This window comes from Lissotriton helveticus, chromosome 4_1, assembly GCF_964261635.1.
Source record: "Lissotriton helveticus chromosome 4_1, aLisHel1.1, whole genome shotgun sequence".
Lineage (NCBI taxonomy): Eukaryota > Metazoa > Chordata > Amphibia > Caudata > Salamandridae > Lissotriton > Lissotriton helveticus.
The window spans coordinates 575,979,372-576,001,609 of NC_136063.1; the positions used below are offsets into that span (position 1 = coordinate 575,979,372).

At 46.6% G+C, this 22,238-nt stretch overlaps 1 protein-coding gene across 1 annotated transcript in view; it reads right to left on the reverse strand.

The window, feature by feature from the left end:
- PREX2 (phosphatidylinositol-3,4,5-trisphosphate dependent Rac exchange factor 2) overlaps positions 1–22,238 on the reverse strand; it is a 1,276,790-nt gene that overhangs the window by 860,492 nt on the left and 394,060 nt on the right. Inside the window, exon 8 of the mRNA XM_078687188.1 lies at positions 19,496–19,629. Within this exon, the coding sequence (XP_078543314.1) occupies positions 19,496–19,629 (134 nt within the window). The remainder of the gene's footprint in view (positions 1–19,495; positions 19,630–22,238) is intronic.

A 22,238-nucleotide genomic window follows, 5' to 3' on the forward strand; every position in this document is an offset into this window, starting at 1 on the left:
TGGCCCTTATAATGAGCAGGCGCTTAAATCTGATGGGGCTTTTGAAGGTCCTATCAGAAATATGAGATCCGTGGGAACACGGCAGTTCTGTTTACTAACACTCAGAGGTAAAAATAGCTGAAACAGCTGGGTGAAAGTGTGGGCAAAAATAGAGAATTAATGGGGAATCAGAGTCAAAATTAATGATTACCACGGTAATTTCTAATTTCTAAGTGAGCCCTATGGGTCCAACTCGTAATCAGTTGGTTACATTTTCCCTGCCCCATGAATTATTGGTACCCCCAGTTTTGGTGACCTTATGATGGGGACCTACCAGCGCTCTTCCCCGTCCACTAGTAATGAGGGCCATATGCCATGATTTTGAGGTCCGGTTCACTTCCGATGAAGCCAGTAATACCAGTTACCAGCTCCTTCATAATTCCAAGGTCTGTGGTACTTCCATGGACCAGGTCAGTTTCACCTGAGGACTCGGCTACTGAAAGCAGTAAAAATATCCAGAGGGACATCTGGGGAGAGTGGGAGTAACGGGGGAAAATCTGCCTGCATTCATTGATTCCCTTTGTAATTTGCAAGTTTGTAATGTTGTAGAGCTTTTCACACTTACAATCCTTACAAATGATTATTCAGGCCACCCCTACTATTCATACGGTGTGTCTCATCACATGCGAAAAACGCTGCAACACAACTTGAGTTAAGGTTTGTTGATGTTTTGTAATTCTGGACTCCTGCTCATCTATTAGGTTGAAGCCAGTCCTAGAAAGAGGTCAAACGCACCTACGTATAGTTAGGGTGGTCAGATTTATTTATTTATTTATTTTGAAAGTTTTATATAGCGCGGACAAGATCCTTGCAGATATCAGAGCGCTTTACAAAGAGGAGTACATGGGGGTAGATGACTCCATGTCACTGGGCACAACTTTTCCAGTTCTGGGTTTTAATTTAGCATATCAGTGCATTCTGGGAGTTGCAGTAGAGCTTCGTTTTAATTGAACCAAAACACACCTGATAATAATTATAAATAATAGCAAAGTCAAGGAACACAAAACTGTTCTTCCGGGATTTGGAGTCATCTGGTCTCCCAACATATAGTTCTGAGGCATGGTCTGTCATTAGGATGCCATTCTTGCCCCCCTCTCTCCCCTTTACTTCAAGTGCAGACTGGAAGCTCAGCTCTGCAGCTCAAATCCTGACAAAAGGAAACAATCTGCTAGCATTCAACTTGCTGTCCTGGGAGGAAGTTCGAAAACCATCTGGGGAATGGCATTTTTTTTATTTCGGGGAAAGATTAGAAGAGAACTGATCTCTTACAGATAGGAGTTAATAATAAGATAAGAGTATGGGAACAGTCAAACCGAAATAAATTGCGTAAAATGTCCCAAACTTAGAAGATTAGCTTGGAAGTCAGAGGCTGGCTCAGAACACCCTTGTTCTCTGGGACAACCATGCCCTGAGCATTGCACACGATGATAAAAATAATGCTTTCCTTGTAATGTGGTCCTATCCGTATCAGTTCACTTTCTACCTTCATGTGCGATTCTCAAGACATTTTCCTTTTGCTTGGCTTGGCTGCGACTTAAAGAACAATACACCCTCCCTGCGACATCACTGCAGTGGCTTAAAGCAGGCTTTGGGCGCCTGTACAGGTTTAAATAACCGAGGAAACTGACATGGCGCTCGAGGCGTGAAAAACGTTTGTGAAATACATGTCCAGGCAAAGATAACGCCGTACAATAGTGCAAATTAAATCCTGCCACCTAACACACCGAAGTCCTTAAACCGATGTAAAGCACAGCACTTTTGACACTTCTACAATAGCAAAAATATCGACAAAGTAAAATGTCTCAACATAATTTCCAAAACTTAACTGTCGCAAACTTCTTAATAGAAAAATAGTGGTTTCCAGAATCATTACTGAAAATAAAATATAATACTGATAAGGGGGGGGCGCTAGAGGGCGCACTGCGGGATGGCTGGCTCCTGAGGCAGCTCCGCCGGACGGGTGCCAGAAATAGCTGATAAAGGTGTGCTGCAGCTGACTACGGCGATCGAAAAAGGCAAAAATGGAAATCGGAATGTGAGGTCCATCTGTTGTGCGCACCTACGGTCCGTCAACTCAGCAGGCAAGCTTTATATCTTGGGGAAAAGAAATTGTGCTGGCGACTCGCGGGCACAAAATGGCGGCGGCCGGAGCTTGAGCCCGGGTGACAGCATACCCCCTGATTGTGTGCAGGTGGCAGCCCGGCCTTTCCATATATATCTAGGGAAGATAACGTTTCCAAATCGGAACCGGCGAGCAGGGTTGCCGATGCATCATGGCATGTGTTCTGTGAACACACAGTTTGCGTTCCAGGAGGTGCTCAGGAGGGCTAAAATGGCGGCACGGCTGAAACGCACGGACTCCCGGGCAAATATCGCCCTGTGAAAGAGCACATCAGGACACTGCACCACGAGCAAGAGTAGTGATAGTGGCGGTTAATCGTAAACAAGTCCAATAACGCTACATTGCGAGCGGCAGCCTGAACAGATAAATAACACCGAGCCTCGGCACTGCTACCAACGTGTCCTGGAGACAGCGCACTGTTGTGCGAGGGATAGGGCTTCTGCGGGGTGGCTCGCTGTTGCGGATGGGGTGACCTTGCTGGAGGGAGAGATGGCATGGCACCTAAGGCACAGTTGCTACGATACGTGCATTATACATGCAAAGCATGCTGAGTCTGAAGGCACCGACCCGAAAATGGCGCTCCTACGGGGAGGACACTAACGTGCGCAGGCTGTGAGCGATGACAAGCCGGACGCTGCCTAAAGATCATGGATCCATCGTAAGGTGCATGCTCCTTTTTCCCCTTCACGGTACTGCTACTCGCACGCCACACCTGTAGTGGCTTACATCAAAGACCATTACGTGGCGATTCCTGGGAAATACACAGCAAAGACCAGCCAAAGTAATGTGGTATGGGAGCACGTTGATGGAGTTCAACTACTGACATCTACAAATATCGACTGTGTACAGTAGTGAGGACCTAGGCACACGCTGTTCTACTGGAAGACTCGGTGACACCCCCCCCGCTATTGGTGACTGCACGGACTAACAGCGTTCTGTGGCACAGGAGCGCTTCTCATCACCTGCGTAGCTGCACGGAGGCCATAGGGCTCCGCACCACGTGGAAATATAATGGGGAAACCGGAGAAACAGCAGACGAAGCTCCAGTTCGAGGCGAAAAAAACCTAAAATAATGTCACTGCACTCGCGGACACTGACGGTGGAAATGAAACAGAGGAAGGGAGTGGAATGGAGAGCGTACTTCGAGCAATCCAACACAGTCTACAGGAGATGCATGGCAAATTAGACCATTTGACTCAGCGTGTGGACAACATGGCGGCCAAGCTGGATAAACATGGTGAGCGTCTGGTGGAGGCGGAACAGAGGCTGTCAGCGGTTAAGGATGTCTCTGCGTTGACAACCAAAACCTGTGCAAGCATGGAAAAATCATTTGAAGTGTTGCGGGCTAGAGTGGAGGACCAGGAAGCCAGGTCCCGACGCAACAACGTCCGTACAGCGGGCCTGCCGGAATCGACCAACACTGGCAAAATGGAACACTATGTGGAATCGCTGCTTAGGAGCTGTTTGGCGGTGAAAACCTGTCATCAGTATTCCTGGTGGAGCGCACGCATTGCTCACTAGCGCCTAGACCGAAACCGGGTGCTCCCCCGCGCATCATAATTGCCCGAATGCTCAACTATAGGGACAGGGACACGGTCCTCAGACTGGCCAGAGAAAAAGGTGACATTACTCATCAGGGCAACAAGCTCGAGTTTTATCCGGACCACACCATGGCAGTTCAAATGGCGCGAAAGGAGTTTAGTCCAGTGAAGAAAAAGCTACGAGATCTCGGTATCGAGTACGCCATGCTCTACCCGGCAAAGCTCAAAATTACCAATGATGGTAGATCCACGGTTCTTCTCACACCGCAGGCTGCCCAAGAATATATCAAGAAGCTGGGCCGTCGACGCAGAGCTACTGGTCGTGAAGACGCACATAGTGATGAAGACTGAGAAATCCCTCACAGGTAACGCTGATCATTGTGTAGATGTACTGGGCCGAGTGCGTAGCCTTTACGAGACATTGGCATCCCTGCCGCTGCTTAGCACAGACAAATATGCTGCACATTGGCAGGTGCAAACATTTATGTCGCTATAGTGTATATATGCAACCTGTACGGACCCTACTGAGACGATGGGAACTCCTATGGAGAGCTGGACGACGGCACACGCAGTGGGTAACGGCCATCCCACTGGAATGCTAGGGATTGAATGACAGCAAAGCTGGGTGCGATGGCTGTATGTTCCTTTACAAGTAGCGATTTGCTGCTTTAATCTAACACAATGCGATCTTGTTAAGCACATCGGTTTAATTAATAATATGCATAGATGGAGTGGTTCTGCTAGAGTTGGAGATGTAAGGGCTCCTGCGGCTGCACTCCCCTGTGGGCAGTGTCGTGTGGTGTATATCAGGGTGGAGCACAAATATGACAAACTCACTTCTCTGCAACCCATCTGTCACGACTATTATCGCACAGTTTATAGCACTAAACAAATGTTTATATTTAGATGTATGTCACCCGTCCACATCCACTTTGTGGATGGAGTCGTGCGTACCTGGTGGATCCCCCATGAGGATGCTCCCCTTCAACAGTTTTTACTACTGTTTGGTTAACTCAGGGATATGGCTTTGGCAAAGTTTGGGTGCTGAAGTGGGAGGGGGGAGGAGGGGGGGATTTGGGGACTGTTCCTTTTCGATCGCTATGTCTGAGAAGCATTGCAAACTCCAATTCACTAGAAATGTCGCAAATTATTGTTTGCTGGGACCTTGTCTGTACATCACCTCGCAGGATGAAACCAACAGGACTAGCCAGATTGGTATGTTGTGTGTTTGATGCATTCTGATGTGACACGATCTGCACAGCTAAATTTTATTACCTGGAATGTAAGAGGCCTGAGCAACCCGAAGAAAATTTGCCAGAACTTTACATACTTTGACAGGTTAGGAGTTGACGTGGCGTTTCTCCAGGAAACGCATATTGCAGCTAATGCCACAACCACATTAGGTGCTAGATGGGCCGAGACGGTGCACAGTTCTCACTACTCATCTTATTCCCGGTGGGTCTGCATTCTTATACGTAAGGGAGTCCAATTCCGGGTCACAAATGTCCTGAAAGACACGGAAGGTAGGAGTGTCATAGTGGTGGGTACTGTACGGAATCAAAACTTAGCATTGATAAACACATATGGCCCAAATGTAGACGACCCGGGGTTCTATACTAAAGTATGGCATACCATTTCTGAACTGCAGGTTACGAACCTGATATGGGGGGGAGATTTCAACTTGGCTCTGAGGGAGGGGCTGGACCGTTCACCCAACACTACAGAACCACACAAACGGGCACGGGCTACTATACAAGACGCTATGGCGGACCTCAACCTCAGTGACATTTGGAGGGAGAGGCACCCGGCATGTACGGAAGCCACGCACATCACTGCAGCACACAACAGCTGGTCCAGGATAGACTACTGGTTGGGTACGAGGGAACTGTCATCCTGGACTACCTCCGTTAAGCAGTTGCCACACACTCTGACTGGCCATGGCCCTTGGTACTAGCCCTACAAATGCCATATTATGTCCCACCCCCCCTTTCACTTTCAGGTTTAACGCCAGGGCCCTGTTGGACTCACTATACACAGACACCATCCATAAGGCCATAGTGGATTACTTCAAGCTCAAATATCCCACGACTGACGACCTGGGCCTTCTATGGGACGCTTTCAAAGCAACGATCAGGGGGGCATGCATTGGCACGACAGCGGGCATCCTCAAGGATATTAGACGCCAATTGCAGACACGGGAACACACATTAAGCGCTTTGGAACACAGATATGCACAAAGAGACCCAGCTATACTGGAGGAAATCCAATTGGTCCTATCAGAACATCAACAATACGCCAATGATGAACTTAAATATATATCAAAACGTAAGGTAGCTAGAGCATACGGAGAGGGTGGTAGGCCTGGGAGAGCACTGGCACAGAAAATATGCACGGGGCATGCGACGCACCACGTTAACGCAATCAAAACCCACTCAGGAACTCTTAAACGTGATATTAAAGGTATATTAGACGAATTTATGGCCACGTATGGCCGGCTGTACAAGGCGCGCCCGACAGTATCGACGACTGACATGTTAACACATATGGCAGACGTCGAAATAGCATGGTTATCTGATGCACATAGAACATACCTGTCTTGACCCGTCACAGTCGAAGAAGTTACTGACATCATTAAGAGTCTTCCAAATGGCAAGGCACCGGGGCCCGACGGATTCACGAGCGAATTTTATAAAGCATTTGTGGATCTGCTGGCCCCACACTTAGTACGCATGTATGGTGTGGCTCATGAGGCACAAACTCTTCCGCTATCCATGTGTGAGGCAATGCTGGTAGCCTTGCTGACACTCGGGAAAGACCAGGAACAATGCGACTCCTATCGACCCCTGTCACTTATCAACGTGGACACCAAAATCATTGCAAGTCTGATTGCAGCGACTTAAGCCTCTCATGCCCCTTCTGGTGAGGCCGGATCAATCTGGATTCATTCCTGAAAGATCTACAACACATAATACGCGTACATTGTTTGCTCTATCACACTACCTGACACCAGAAACCAAGGCTGTGGCGATGTTGTTAGATGCCGCCAAGGCTTTTGACACGATAGAGTGGCCCTTTCTCCATGCGTACTAATGCGTATGGGCTTTCCTCTAATAGTCACGCAATGGATATCGATGCTGTACACAGACCTATCGGCCCGAATAAAAATAAACAATTATGTCTCGGACCCAATCACAATTAGTCGGGGCACTAGGCAGGGCTGCCCGCTGTCCCCAATGCTATTTGCTCTGGTGCTGGAACCCCTAGCATGCAAAATTAGACAACACCATCACTATTCGGCCCTGCAATTCCCAACGCGCCCACTACACATCTCCCTATACGCGGATGACATGGCGCTCTACGTCAGGGACCCGGCGCAACATCTAAACCCCCTCTTACGCGAATACATAGAATTTGGTCAGCAATCGGGTCTGCAAATCAACTGGACCAAATCCCTCATTCTTGCACTGACGGATAGCACTGTCCCTTTCCCACTAGACTACCCATTAGAATGGCAAGAGGAACCAACACGTTATCTAGGCATATGGTTTCATAGGGATCCAGAACGGGTCATCCGCACAAACTATGGAAGGGTAATCTTTTCCCTGGAAGAGAAAATAAATAGATGGAACAAACTACCTTTGTCGCTGGTGGATAGGACTGCCATAGTAAAGATGGTGCTCTTGCCCAAGTTCCTCTACCTATTTAATAATATACCCATGAAACCTCCTGCAGAGGTGTTCCTCAACATCAACAAACTAGTACTTAGTCTCATCTGGGCGGGCAAACATGCCAGGTTGGAATTGCAGACAATGACTTTGCCATATGCAGGGGGGGTTCAGGGTCCCTGACTTCTTTCTTTATTATTTGTGTGCCCAGGCACAATTCGCTCATTATTCGTACCATGAAGTTCCCTTTATGTCACATGTGGCTGTTGAGACAGGGGACGCATCTCCAATTCCACTAACAGCCATATTACCTCATAGGCGGCCGAAATTGCACGATCGCGACATTAACATGATAGACGCTACTAATGAAGCATGGCAACTGATGGGCAAGAAGGCGGGTAACCTACCATTGTATGCTCCAGCTCTGCCGTTGGCACATCATCCAGCACTCTCAGTTACTCAAGAGCCGGTGGGTACGGACCTACTTCGACAAGCTGGCATAGACAAAATGGGTGATCTATATCAAGATGGGGTTTTCAAACCACTAGAGAAGCTAAACTATATTAGCAACCCCATACTACTATTCAATTTTACATATTACAGGTTACACCGGGCACTGAAAGAACACTATAAGACATACCCAGAGGAGCCCCAACCACTGTCCTCATTACAGTCCATATTGACGACGCCCACTGCATCACACATAGTATCGAGATTGTATGCCAGATTGCAGGAGGATATTGCGGGTAACACTGAGTTGCTGAGGGAAAAATGGTGCAAAATGATGGCTGATGCGTTATCCGAAGAAGAATGGTCCACAGCGTGCATGCTAACTAACATGTTGACGCCAAATGGCAACTTGAGAATTATTCATTATAAATATTTACACCAAATGTACTGCACGCCACATCGACTATATTGGTATGGGCTGAGTGAGGACTCAAGGTGTAAACGATGCAGGCAGGAAAATGCTGATTTTATACACCTGGCATGGCAGTGCCCGAGAGTGGCGCGCTTCTGGGTGCAGGTGACAAGTACGCTTAGCACTATGTTGTAAACTCCGATTGACTGTACAATTAAGGTATGTTTACTGGGGCTTGTTCCACAGATCAGAGCAAAGAAATGTACATTTTGCGTAATCGCCCTGTTAATGGCTAAGCGTAGGGTCTCTCTTCACTGGAAGGGCAGATTCTGTCCAAAGGTGCGACAGTGGCTGGAGGACCTAGTCTATTGTCGTGATACACTAGCGACATATGAGGAGGAGCTGCCGGCCAGGTCGCGCCCCACAGACTATTGGTTTATACCTGCGTGATTACCTTCAGGCGCAACCCCTGCACCAAAATGTATAAAGTACAGATGATAAATGTATATTGTTGCTGGAGGCAAAAAAAAAACCAAAAAAACTAACATGATGTAAGTGTAAGGGAGAATGCTGTGGCGTAGTGATCAATTTTTTTTTTATTTTTTTTTATTTTATTGCTTAAATTTGTATCTTCCTTATTAAAAGTGTGTAAGGTGATAACTATGCTACAACAAACGATATGCTATGCACATGTTCTTTTCATTGAAACGCCGCCGGTCCTATGGATGTCAGCTGAAGGGCTGTGTAAATCCGAATGACACTGCATATACTCTATCTTCATTGTAGCCGGCCTCTGTGGTTGTAGGCGCGTTGCTGTACTAATATCCTTAATGAGCAATAAAGATTTTACACAGCAAAAAAAAAAATATATATATATATATAATACTGATAAGGTAAAGAAGACGCTGCGAAATCAATAAATAAGTTAATGAAAGCCAGAGAGTGCAACGTCTTCAGCCATATTAGAACTATTTCAGCAAAAAGACCTGTTGCCAAGGAAAAGCTCATTTTGTGTTAACAGGTCCATCGAGTCTGGCCCTTATTCCACAAGAGCTCTCCTGTTGCTACTGCAAACCCTCAACTGCATATTTCAGCAGCTGCTGAAAGCACCAGTAAGCATAGTTGAGCCAATACAACTCTTCCACTCCCTGATCCATAGCACTCAATCCAGACCAGAACTGCCTCAACACTATCTGGGCTGCCAGCCCAAGGATACTGCCCTGCAATCCAACACTTCCTGCTTTGAGGGACCTCTGAAAGCACCCGGGTGGTTAAGTGGCAGTAGGGCAGATGTGTTCTCATCTGAAACCCAGACTTGTTCTGATGTTATGGAATGTCAGCGGTGATGTATACCAAGCCCACAGAGACTTGATTCCATCTCATGCCTCTTCCATCCACCACCAGACACTCCCTGACACTTTATCTCACTCTTCAGATTCTTTTTCATCCCTGTTTTCTTTCTTTGGCACTGTTTTTCCATCTTCCTCTTCCTCCTTCATTCCCCCTTTTGAGTCCTTCTCTCCCTTGTTCTGGATCAAAGTCTAATGAGGAAAAATGATGTTGTTGTTACTGTGGATATGTCAACAAATTCTTCTATGGTTCTGGGCAGAAGATACACGTTTTTAAAGTTCCTTCCGCTAGCAACCATTTACTGAATTGGTTGATGTTCTTTGCATTTATAAGTAACCATTAAGTCTGCATACGGTTGGTATGTTCTTGGAAGCATCTGTTGGCCGTTGGTGCTCTTCTGAAAACACATTCAGTTGGTGAAATTCCTTTTCATCTTAGCTAATCATTTTAGATGGATTCTGAACAGTTTTAGGTGTATTAGTCAAGAGAGTGTACATTAATGTTTATTATCTGTGTTTTTTTTAGGAAATTCCATTTTATGGTGACCAATTACTGAAGAAGGTATTAATGTTGCTTTGGCTTACTTATGAGTGAAACATTTGGTAGTGTCTTATTAGGGGAGTTTTACAATTTTTATTTTTTTATTTTTTATTTATAAAGCTTTATATAGCGCGAACTTGATCCCGAAGGATATCAGAGCGCTTTACAATTTGAGGCACTTAAATAACTTCCCACCCTATTCCCCTATAAACCCACATCCCACTATGGAACTAAAAATGCACACTCAAAAGTGGTAGTAAGGCAGCACCAGAGAACCGTGCAAAGCACCCGCTGCACACACTCAGTCAGCAAAAGCTTTCACGCACTCAAGGACCGAACTCCAGGCCAACTGCCCCTACAGCAAAAGACATAGTTCTATTCTTAGAACCAACATGTATAAAAACATACCCCTCTCAGTGATGAGCGATCTCAGGTCACCGCTTTGCAAAAAGGCAATGACCCTGCAAACACAATAGGCACAGGGGCCGCAATAGGCAACACAGTTCCAAACACAATCCAGCATTGAACTCAAACGCCCCCGCCACACAATTTACAGTTGACCACTCCGTAGAGCACCACTGCAAGTCCAGGACTGGACCCCAAATTCAGGCCAGGGGCCCAAGCTGGAAACAGCCCAGCAAAATCGCTCCGGCCATTGAAATGATTTCCAAGGAATAATAAAAAGGCAGTTCAAAAGTTCACACTCCGAAACTCTTCAGTGAAAATCCGGCAATGTCATCCAATGGGAGAAAACCCAGGTCACAGGCAAAGTATGTTCTCGTCACTCTTGCAATCCAGCACTGGGCTCCCAGGTCCAGCACCGGGATCTCCACCCAAGGCAGGCAAGCAACCACGCTTCAGTAGTTAGCACGACTCCCAAAGAACATTTCAAGTTTTGAAAAGTAGACACCTAGAAGAAAGGGGAGAGGAGTTGGCCTAACGGCTAGGGCGCTCGACCTCGGACCTGGGGATCTGGGTTCGAGTCTCGGTAACGACGCCAAAACCTCCTGTGATTCTGGGCAAATCACTTAATCTCCCCGTGCCTAAAATGAAAGTGTGTCCTCATGTAACGTAACTGGAAAAATATGTAAATCGCTCTGATACCTGATTCGGTTCGGGTCTAGTTCGCGCTATATAAAAACTCTGCGGAAAAAAAAAAATCCCACAGAAAAGCAGACGATGGACTCCCATGGAGAAAAATCAGGTTACCAACAAACCCGGTTAGGACCACTTTTGCGGGTCAGCACTGGGCAACAAGATACAGCACTGGCCCCTCTTCCGATCCCAGGTGAGTACTTCAGAATTCTGCTGATTTCATAGGAACACTTCAAGTATTCAAAACCTCACACTTAAAAGATTTTTCGAGTCAAACCAGTCAATGTTATCCAATGGCAGGTAAGTGAGCCATCGGCTTCCAGGTGAGCACTCGACTGGTGAAGCCAAGGCTCCGGGCACAGATTCCGGGGCCCCCCAAGGTCAGGCATGCACAGTTGTCCCACCCTCAGCGGCACATGGGCAGCCGGGCGCAGAGGCAGCCGGGCCCAACGCCAGCCAATTAGGGGCAGGGGGCAACCGGCCGGCGGCCGGTGGCCAGTAGGCCACGCGGCTGTGGGAGCCGGGCTCCTGGCCACCCGCCCAGGGCAAACAGAGAAATAGGACAGGGCAAAGGCCACACCACCAGAGGCACTTGGGCGGCTGGGCGCAGGGTGCCCCCGAGCCATCGGGCGCTCTGTGCCACTCAACGGGAAAGGTAAAAAGGGAACAAAGGCTGCATACTCGGGACGGCGACTCCCCAGGTGCAACCACCACCCCGAGAGGCAAGCTGGGATCCCAGAGAAGAGGCAGGCACCCCAAAGGGAGGCACAGGGGGGCCGTAGGGCGCCGGGCGCAGGGGTGACTCCGGGTGTTGGGAAATCCCACCCTCGTCTGGTTGCGGTCGGAGGGGCCCCCAGTTCCGAGGCTGCAGGCGTCTGGTTCGTCGAGGAGGGTCCCCGGGCACCGGACCCCGGGTCCCAGTTACCGGGGGGGACGTCCCTGCAGTCCCAGACCACTTAGGCACTGGCCAGGCTCGGCAGGCGCAGAGTGGGCAGGTCCCGAGCTTCCTGGCTGGCACCAGGGGGCTGGTTGTTGAAGCAGAGCCTCTGCTTATGGGTGTCCCAGTCTTTAAGAGGGTCAAGGCAGGCAGGTCCTCTGGGTGTCCCAAGGCCGCTGTCCGCAGGAGTCACCGGGATCAAGCAGGAGCAAGCTCCAGGATCGACAGGCCGGCAGGGCCAGGGCCAAGCCAGTCGGCGCCGTCCCACTGTGAGCAGTTGCACGGTGGGTCCTCTTCCTGACCCCCTTTCTTCCTCTCTCATCCGGATCTGAGGAAGGAAGGTTCAGGGTCCCCCCAAATACTGCATTTAGGGGTGTTACAGGTAGAAATAGGTCTCCCGCTGTCTGGCAAATACCTCCATCCATTTAGTAACATCCATGGAGTCTCGTACATGGCATTGGGCACTGTTGTAGGAATGGGCCCCCTTTTTGCATGGTTGCTCCCCACTTTTTGCCTGATGTTGATGCTGTTTGACTAAGTGTGCCCGGTATCCTGCTAACCAGGTACCCAGGGCATATATCTAGTCCCTAAAGCTGCACCTTTGCAACCCAATTGGCACTTCTCTGTCCACATGTAAGTCCCTTGTAAAAGGTACCAAGGGCACTCTGACCAGGTAAGGCCTCTACGGACTGCAAAGCCTATTGTGTCACCCTTAGAGGCCCAGTTCCTTAACACACATACTTGACGTACAGGTTTTGGTGCAGAGAAAAGTGAATAGTAGACATGGCACACATACCTGTGTACCATGCTTACAACCCACTCCCTATGGCATAGGTACGCTACCTCTCTAGCTGGGTGCACTATACCACTGGTGAGGGTACAGGTGCATGAGCCCTGTACCCCTACAGTGTCTAAGTCCATTTTTGGACATTGTAAGTGCAGTAAAGCCATAAAAAGTATATGGTCTGGGAGGTTGTCATTACAAACTCCACAGCAGCATAACAGCTTTACTGAATTCTAGTAAGTTTGGTATCAAACTTCTCAGCACTTTAAACCCACGCTGATGCCAGTGTAGGATTTAATGCAAAATGCACTTAGAGGTCATCTTAGAGATGCCCCCCTGAAAGACGACCTAACTAATGTCCTGGCTGAGTTGCTGCTCACCAGCTGCAACCCCAGGCATGTTTCTGGACCCCTGGGTTTATTTATTTATTGTTATGAGAGCTTCCCACTCTCTGGATCCTGAAGCAAAGCACATCCTCGGCAGAGGTGCCAAGCACCCTCCCCCAGGACGGGCAGGTGCCACAAAAGGCAAGCTTCAAAGGCATGCTGCCTTTGTGAGCTGACCCAGCTGTTTGCTGCTCCCAGCAATTGGCCCCCACTGGTTCTAGCCCCCACTTTGGGAGGGACAATAGGCGGGAAAACAAAGATAGGAGGAGAGGTGTGCCCACTTTTGCCAACTCCACCCCTCTGGTGGGGGAAGCGAGGCATAACTCTCAGTCCCTCTAAGCTTTTGGCATGGCCTCCATCCTCATTATCTGATTCATCAAACCGGCCAAAAAGATTTGCTGACCATGCTGCGTTTCACCGTCTGACTAGCCCTCTAGTTCTTGATCCTATCATTTAAGCATTCTGTAATGGCTTTAAAATATGTCCTTTTAGTTCTAACATGCAAACGTTTTTAGGTGACGGTGTTCGGGATCAAGTTCGCGCTATATAAAACTTTATGAATAAATACATAAAATTGATCCACTGCTTGACTATACTAATTTCTTGGTTTTTAAATATGGACTGTAATTTGCTCTATAAGAGCTATTCCTCGTCCTGCCTAATATATTGGGCTTATTACAGTCATGCAGATATTTCTCTAAACTAAACTGTGTGGCTATTTATCAGTTTCCTATTCCACTTCACAACGCCGAAATAATTTTAAATTAAACTAATATTGAGCAACCATCGGATGACAATAAAAGATACACATATAAAGTTTCGCATCGCCAAGTGCCGAGCATAAGCTATCTATATGGACACATATCTGCTGTTCCATACTTTTAAAGACAAGGTTGTGGCCCTCCTGATGAAGGCGCTTTGAGTGCTGAAACGCGTGTTGAGAAAATCCATCTCGTAGCCACTACTGTGTATTGTCAACATCCTATTGTATTGTAATCGTGTATTGTTTGATTATTTGTGGAAAAAGTCCTTTTTGAAAACAAACTAAATGTATATATGTTTTAATATAGCTATTATGTGTACACACGAAGTTCTCTTTATCATGTTTTTCTGTTCTTTATGAGTTGCTAATTTGAGTGAACGGTTTTGACTGCCTAGGGTTTTTGCCTTCAATTATGAAAACTCTCAGTCCCTGCCATCTTGACATGGGGGCACCCAGCCAACCAGAGAGAGGCTCATGCTCCCTTCCCCTGGAGGGTAGTATAATAGGGGGTGCACCCACTCCAAGGAAGGGACCCACTCGTTCCAATCTGTACCTACCTTAAACTACCCTAAATTTTGTATTTTGGGGCAACCCGAACCTTGCCTCCTCAGACCAGCAAGAAGGACCAAAGCACCATGCTGACGGAAGAAGAGGGCACCAACTGCCTTGGCGTCAACCCTACTGGCCTGGCCTGTCCTGACCTTGACCTGCTCCAGCGGAATCCCAGCATGTCCTGCAGCCATCTACCCCCAGAACCTGGGGGCCTGGCCTGCCCTGCCTTCCCTACAAAGATTGTCTACTGTGAGCACAGGACTTGCTCAAGAACCAGACTATGGCTCGGTGCAAATCTGCGAGTCTGCACTACTCTGTACCCGACCCAACCACCTACCAACTGTGTCCAGGCAGCCCCCTGCATCCCTGACTTATCTCTCCAACTGGTGCTCTCCTCCATGAAGCCTCCCAGCCCAAACCTGCAGTGTTTGCTCTGGCCAGAGATCTCCCATTGAAACCAACAGGGCATCTAACGCCAAATCAGCACCCGGTCACCCCTGTGCCACTGTGGGAGAACCTTGTGTGCTAACTTGGAGTCCACTTTGCCCTGAGCTTAACCCCTGGAGCTTTGCTCCCTCAACCCTGTGGCTTGCCCAAGAGCAGCCACCAACCGACTTCCCCCTAGCCCCTGCTGAGCAGGTCTGCAAAGTCGTGGTGTATTCCCTGAAGGTACTCCACCAGTAGATGGTTCTTGTGGTGGAGTGCCTACTGCCAAATGCCCTGTGCTAAAACTGACAGCTGCTGTGAGTGTGTGCCACATTGTTCCTGGAGAATGTACATGGCAGTCATATTGTCTGTTTTGAAGGTTACAACCTTGTTTTGTAGGTGACAGAATACAGCTTTGAGAGCAGACTGTACAGCCAGTAGCACTAGGTAGATGATGTTGAAGCCCAGTTGATGGATGTCCATATGCCCACATGCCCTTAATGGGCATGCCCTGTAGCTGTGCCCCTCACCCTGTGAGAGAAGCGTCTGTTGTGATGATCACTTGTAGATCTGGGTCCAGAAAGGGCCTGCCCTCGCCATATTGTTGCTGTTCCACCACTACAGAGAGTCATAGATGCTGACCCAAATCAACACTAGATCTTCCCAGTGATGCTCCACTTGTCACTGTTGTGCAGCTAGGCAGATGTAATTTTACATGGGAACTATTGCAATGCAGGAGGCCTGCATACCGATGAGGTGCATAACCATCTTGACCATTAAGTGGTGATCTGGCTGAAAAAGAGGAAGTAACAACAGGAAAGTTTGAACCCGTGCTTGGCAGGAGTACGCTTCCCTGGTGACTGAGTTAATTTCTGGTTCAAGGAAAGGTGGTACTTGTCTATGTTGACGGTGATCCCCAGATTGTGGAACTTATCTATGATGGAATGGGTATGTGGCAAGCGCTGTTTGTTTGTGCTCCTGATCAGGCAGGAAATACATGGATACCGCTTATTCTTAGATGAGCGCTACCATGGCAAGACATTTTGTGAAATCCACGGGGTTGTGGTGACTCTGAAGGGCAGACCTTTGAATTGTAAATGCTGGCCGCTTACCAGAGGTACCAGCGTGGTGCTGGGTGGATTGTGATGCGGAAATAATTATATGGTTTTTATCTTCCAATGTTAGTAATCTTTCGAGGACCACCCTCCCCATATCCTTAATTACAGAGTCGATTAGAAACATGGGCCGGTAACATGTTGTGTCCTCCTCACTCCCCTTTTTAAAAACATGGACAATAACCGATGGAGACCTTGAGGATGGAGGGCCTACCCTAACAGCTGAGTTCAAATGGCTGCATGAGAGGGGGGCCCAAATCTCCATTTCACTTAAATATAAATCAGCAAGGATCCCATATGGGCCAGAAGTCTTGTTTTTAGATGACCCTAATATTCCAGCCTTTACTTCCTCACCTGAGAAAATATGATTTGCCCAAGTTATAAGGTCTAAGTGGGCTGCCCTTCAAAGATGGAGGAGTGAGGCAATAGATATTGCTAAAGTTACTCACCCACCTCTCAGCTGTGATGTGGGAACAAGTCTCACCTCTTTTGAACTGGGCAAACAAAGGTCAGTTAACAATATCCTAGAATAAACTGCTCTTCGCTCGGCAACTGGCGTCAGTAAGCTGTTCCCATGCCTCTTCCCTCAAATAAATGTAACACCATTTAATCTCATGCTTATCGCAATCAGATGTTTATCTCTGAGATGTCTTTAGTATATTAATTAAACTCCTATGGGTCCGAGAACAGGAGATATCAAACCACCTTTGGAAGGGTTTACTAAAGGGTATTGAGCAGGGGAAGTAGGTATTCATTACTAGGGAATTTTTGCATGAATTTGCGATTTGATACAAATTAGATTAGTAGCCATATGTGTCCACATAGCTTCAAAATATTTCTTGAGTGCGACCTTTAGGGGTACTTTTTTGATTCGTTCACATTTATGACCCAAACCCGGTTGGAAAATTGAGTGAATACTTTATGTTGGATATGTTATTACTATGTCATCATCACAGCGGTTTTTTGGGGGGTGCTCGCAGTGCTTCATTTTGCAGCCGATGGGAGTTGCCCTGAAGATGTCTGGGCTTGCTACAGGGGTGTACCAGGTTTCTGTGATGAAGGTCACGTCTGGGCTGAGGGTGGAGATGGCATTCCAGATTTTGGTGGCGTGCTTGCTGAGTGATCTGGCGTTGAGCAGAAGGCAGGTGAGTTTTCCAGGGTGGTCTTACCTTCTGGTGGCAGGGTGGTGCTGGTTGCTGTTGTGGTGTTCAGCTGTGGGGTTGAGATGAACTGGCAGCCGAGGCAGGGGAATTGTCTCTTTGTGGAGTGGGGTGAAGTGAGGCACCATTTGTTGTTGCGTCCATGGCTGAGAGCTGGTAAATATGTCAGGTGACCAATGCCATGTTGTTTCCAATGTATTACTGTGCATGGTGTGCCTGTAAGCTCCTCAGGGAGTATTACATTTCATATTCCTCTAAGCCTGGCCCTTTCCCTTTTCATTGAGAAATGTTGGGTACTTCTGAGCTTATGCTTTGAAAATGTTCTTCGATGCCATTCTGGAAACTTTGATTGGTTTATTCCTTATGCCTAATTTCAGGGGTGGGATCCTGTGCCTTGCTAATAACTTCTGAATTACTCTTCATCTTCAATCAAAGGCTACAATATTGACTAGTAGGTTATCTTTTTTAATTTTTGTGTTTTTTTCAATTTATCTATGATACTTGACCCCTTTCACTTGCACTGTTCAGCCAATCAAGAAGTGAACTCAACACTCTCATCTTCCAGTCCTCAACATCAACCCCAAGTGCACATAATACTATTTGCGCGAATACCTAACTGCAACCAGCCTCAAGAACATTCAGCTCCAAGTGCACCTAGCATCAAGCATACCCAACGAGGAGTTTGATTATATATTGTTAAGTTGGCTCACACAATTAGTAAATGCATGGGCATGGTGCATGACTAGAGTGTGTGCCCCAAGTAGCTCTGCTGCTAATTTGAATTATTTGGAAGGCATCAACATCTGTATGGCTTAGACCTTTCACATAAGGATTTGGAGAGCAGAAAAAAGAGTCAATCTTAGTATAATAAAGTCTGAAATAAACACTTTTTTGGTCTTTTCAATTCCCTCTGGAGGACTGTAAATGTAAAAGGTAGCAGTTAATTAGAATGTAACATGATACCTTAAAAAGATGAGTCATATTATTTTAGATTATGAGACTAATTACCGAATGCGTGTTAAGTTCCATCACTGCGGAGAGCGATGGCTGGTGGCCCAAATCAACACCAGATCATCACCTACTCTTGCAACCACTGTGCAGCTAGGCACTCTTGCATGTGTATTATTATTTTTTTATGTAGTAATGTATGATGCTGTGCTTCTATTGTCTTTGATATTTTATCTTTATTTTGTATAACTTATTTCTACTATTTGTATAGTACTATGTCACTGATCTTAGTACCATAACATATCTATGGGCGCTTGTACTGTAGAGCTCTAATCTTTATTTCATTCTGTAGGATTGAACGCTCATCCCTTGCATAGTCTTTGACTGCACTTTGTGGCCTTGTATGCCATATTTATAACTTAGAGGCAGCGTTGTGACCCTGCACTGTTGTACGGTTTAACTAAAGTGTCTGGTATCTTATGCAGTATATATTAGTGTGATCCTGAAGTGGCAACCCATTGCCAACTACCAGGGCCAAAGCATGGTCAGTAAGATTGGGGGTGTGTGATCTTCAGATTTCCTGTCAATCACGGTGGTATATAATTTTAAAATACATTATAGCACATGAGAGGGGCTTAAGAGGCAGTGAAAAGGGAGAGGAATGCGGATTGATAGGAGTACTAAGTGAGAGAAACACAATAATTTGTAAAATAATCAACATTTTTTAGGGCTTTCAAAACAGAGATGAGAGATAGAGTATGTGTAGTTTTGTCAGTGTATACATGTAAATCCTAGGTGAAATCTGACAGACACCTCACCTTGCCGGACTGAAAGCCCCTGTACCCAAGTATTCATCTGAAATACATTTATTAGGGGGGTGTAATAACCCAAAAACCTCCCCAGGTCCTTGCCAACTACATGTCCTTGGTGAACTGATGTTTTTCTACTTACAATGGCTTATGCTAACCAAATAAAGTTGAACTGAATAGTAGTAAGGTAGATGCTTATCTTGCAAAGAGTCACAATGATCACAAAGCCACTGAGCAATACAAATTATAGAAACATATTTGTACTGTAGCTAGTCAGCACTAAATTCAGAATGCCATAATAAACAAAATAATACAATTTTTCTGTGAGGCAGTGCAAGCCATGCCTTTTATCAACTCAACAAATAAGAAAGAAACCCATGTCTCTTCTTGTCCCTACTTGCCTGTGTTTTCTCTTGCAGTACACGAGGAGGTTATCAAAAAGAAAAAACACTCGCTCTTGGATGTTTCCAGCAGAGATTTTCAGCAGGATTCCATACATTAGCATTTCTGTACATGTATCGGTGATGTTGGAGCCCTGTCAAAAAAATAAAACACAAACAGGCATGTTTAGATATCTTAACTTGTAGACAGATTTTATTCTTGTAAGCTGTCTGAAAAATCAGGTCTCTCAGACTCATTCATCATATTCGCCTGAGGAAGCGCCCCATGCTTTCCTGTATAATAGGGTAGCATGCAGGTAAATATTCTTTGTCACCATGACAGACCAAGCAAAATAATGAAGTGTAAAGGGTATGGTGTATAGCCTGATGAACTTGCATATCTGACGCAAGGTCAAAACATTTTGCGCATTATCATAAATTAAAGATGAAGGTAAAGTAGCATTCATTGAAATCCCTGAAATGAATACATTTTCATTTGGTGCTTGTAAATGGCTAAGGAATAGCCTATTGTTGTATTTGGCTGTCACTTGGAGCCATTATATACATCGGGGCATATTACCAACAGTTAGCGCTATTTATCGCTAACTGAGCTTAGCGTTAGTTTTTTTAACGCCGCGCTTCGCCCAATATTATCGCTGAGATAACGTCCTATTACCATCGTTTATCTCAAAAGCGATAATATTGCAGGCGTTAGCATGAATATCGCTGGAAAACCAGCGGTGTTCACGCATTAGCGTGCAAATGCTGTTAGCCATGTTATCCACCTCCCATTGGATAACATGGCTAAGAACTGGTATTTGCAGGCGTTAGCGCTTGGCGATATTCGCACTTAGCGTGAATATTTCCATTGCTTCGCCTTTGTTGGTAATAGGCGAGATTAGCCGGTTGGGTACGCCCACTTTGCATGTCATTAGCGATAAATATCGCTGACATGCAAAGCGGGCCCCAAACCGCTCGCTATCGCCTACAAGCTGTCGCTAACTGGTGTTAGCGACAGCTTGGTAATAGGGCGGTGGAATTATCGTCGCTTAGCGGCCGAAAACTAAGGCAGCGATAATTCAATATCGCCACCCTTGGTAATATGCCCCATCATCCCTGTTTTGCAAATAGATTGTCACTCCAAAGGTACTAGCAGTGAGTCCATTCCTATCCCAGGTCTCCTCAGATTCAATAGAAGTTAGAGAAGATATCAGCTAGCACCTCCATTATCTACCTTAAGATACTACATACTTAAAGTAAGAAGAGAAAAGAAAGGTTTATGGCACAGTTTACTCCTAACCTTCACCTGGGGAAGAAGTGTCCCCAAGAATGATAAATGATACATGATTGTACAGTCCTTAATCATCTTGTGACTGGACTTGTGACTAATATTCTCTACCTGAGTGCCAAGAGATCTGTTTAAATAGGCTGCAACGCAGCCGCCAGATTACTCTTCCATCTCCTTAAATTCTGCTCTGTCACTAAGCAGCTCTGCAGGCTTCACTGGCTCCCGATTGAGAAGCGCACTCAATTCAAAGCCTTGTTTATTGCTCATAGGATCATGAATAAGCAGGCAGCACCTAGTTTGGCTGACTTGTGGCAGCCATATCTGCCTACTAGGGCCCTCTGAATGGCCTACTCGGATTTGGCTCTTATACCACACACTAGAAGAGCAAAACTGGGAAGGTGCTCCTTCTGAGCGATGGTACCGGCCCTATGGAACAATCAGCCTCTACAGTTAAGGAAGACTCAGAACAACTACAGTAGAAGACCTGGCTGTTTTCAGCATAGGTCCCTTGTAGGATTTTATTTGGTGCTTTGTGGCATGTTTGAGGTGGCTGACGTGTTAGCAGGTTAGTGCTGGGAAGCCCCGTTCTGAGGCAGCTACGCACTTTAAAAATCCCATAACAGGTACAGCTGCATGTGCTCCATCCTACTTTAACTTCTTAGATCTGGTTTGGAGTAATTGAAGGGGAAAAAAGGCAAATGTTCTTTCTTGCTAAGCTTGATGTCTACTGTGCAGCCAGTGTTTCAAGAGGGAGTATCCAGAGTGAGCTGACAGAAACCCAGGTACTAATTTTCAGGTCTTTGGGGAAGGGATACCCAGAAGGGGCATAGACAAAGGCTGCATCCTCATCTCAGCTGGCACTGGTTGTTGTGAGACTGCATACTACCTGGCACCTCCAAGTCCCTAAAGATCCTCATCATCTGTGAAGTTCCCCACGGTTCCATACTATTCCTTGTCATCTTTAACCTTTATATGAAGCCAGTTGGGGCTCCACTCACAAATAATAGCGTCAATATGTACCAATATGCTGACGATACACAATTCTACTTCAAAGTATCTTATCCTCCAGACATCCAATGCCTCAAATACTGCCTATGCCTCATCCACACCTTGATGTCCAGCATCCACCTCAACCCCACCAAGACAGCATTCCTGCTATTTGCCAAGAACAACAAGCAAGAAACCTGGCTCAATGATATGAACCTTGACAGGTTCAAACTCAAACTTTCACTGAATGACAAGCCACTTGGTTTCACCCTGGTCACCAAGCACATACTCAAGGGACACATTGCCAAAAAATGATGATGGCCTGCAACCAGTTCTTGCTTCCAATAAAAGTGAAACCATAACTTCCAGAAAGCAACTTAATACCTGCTATTCATACTCTTGCATCTGGATGGTGGTAATGCCTAGCACCAAGTCCTTCCAGGCCCTCTGCTGGCCCCCTCTCAAGGCATCCTACATATTGCTGCACAC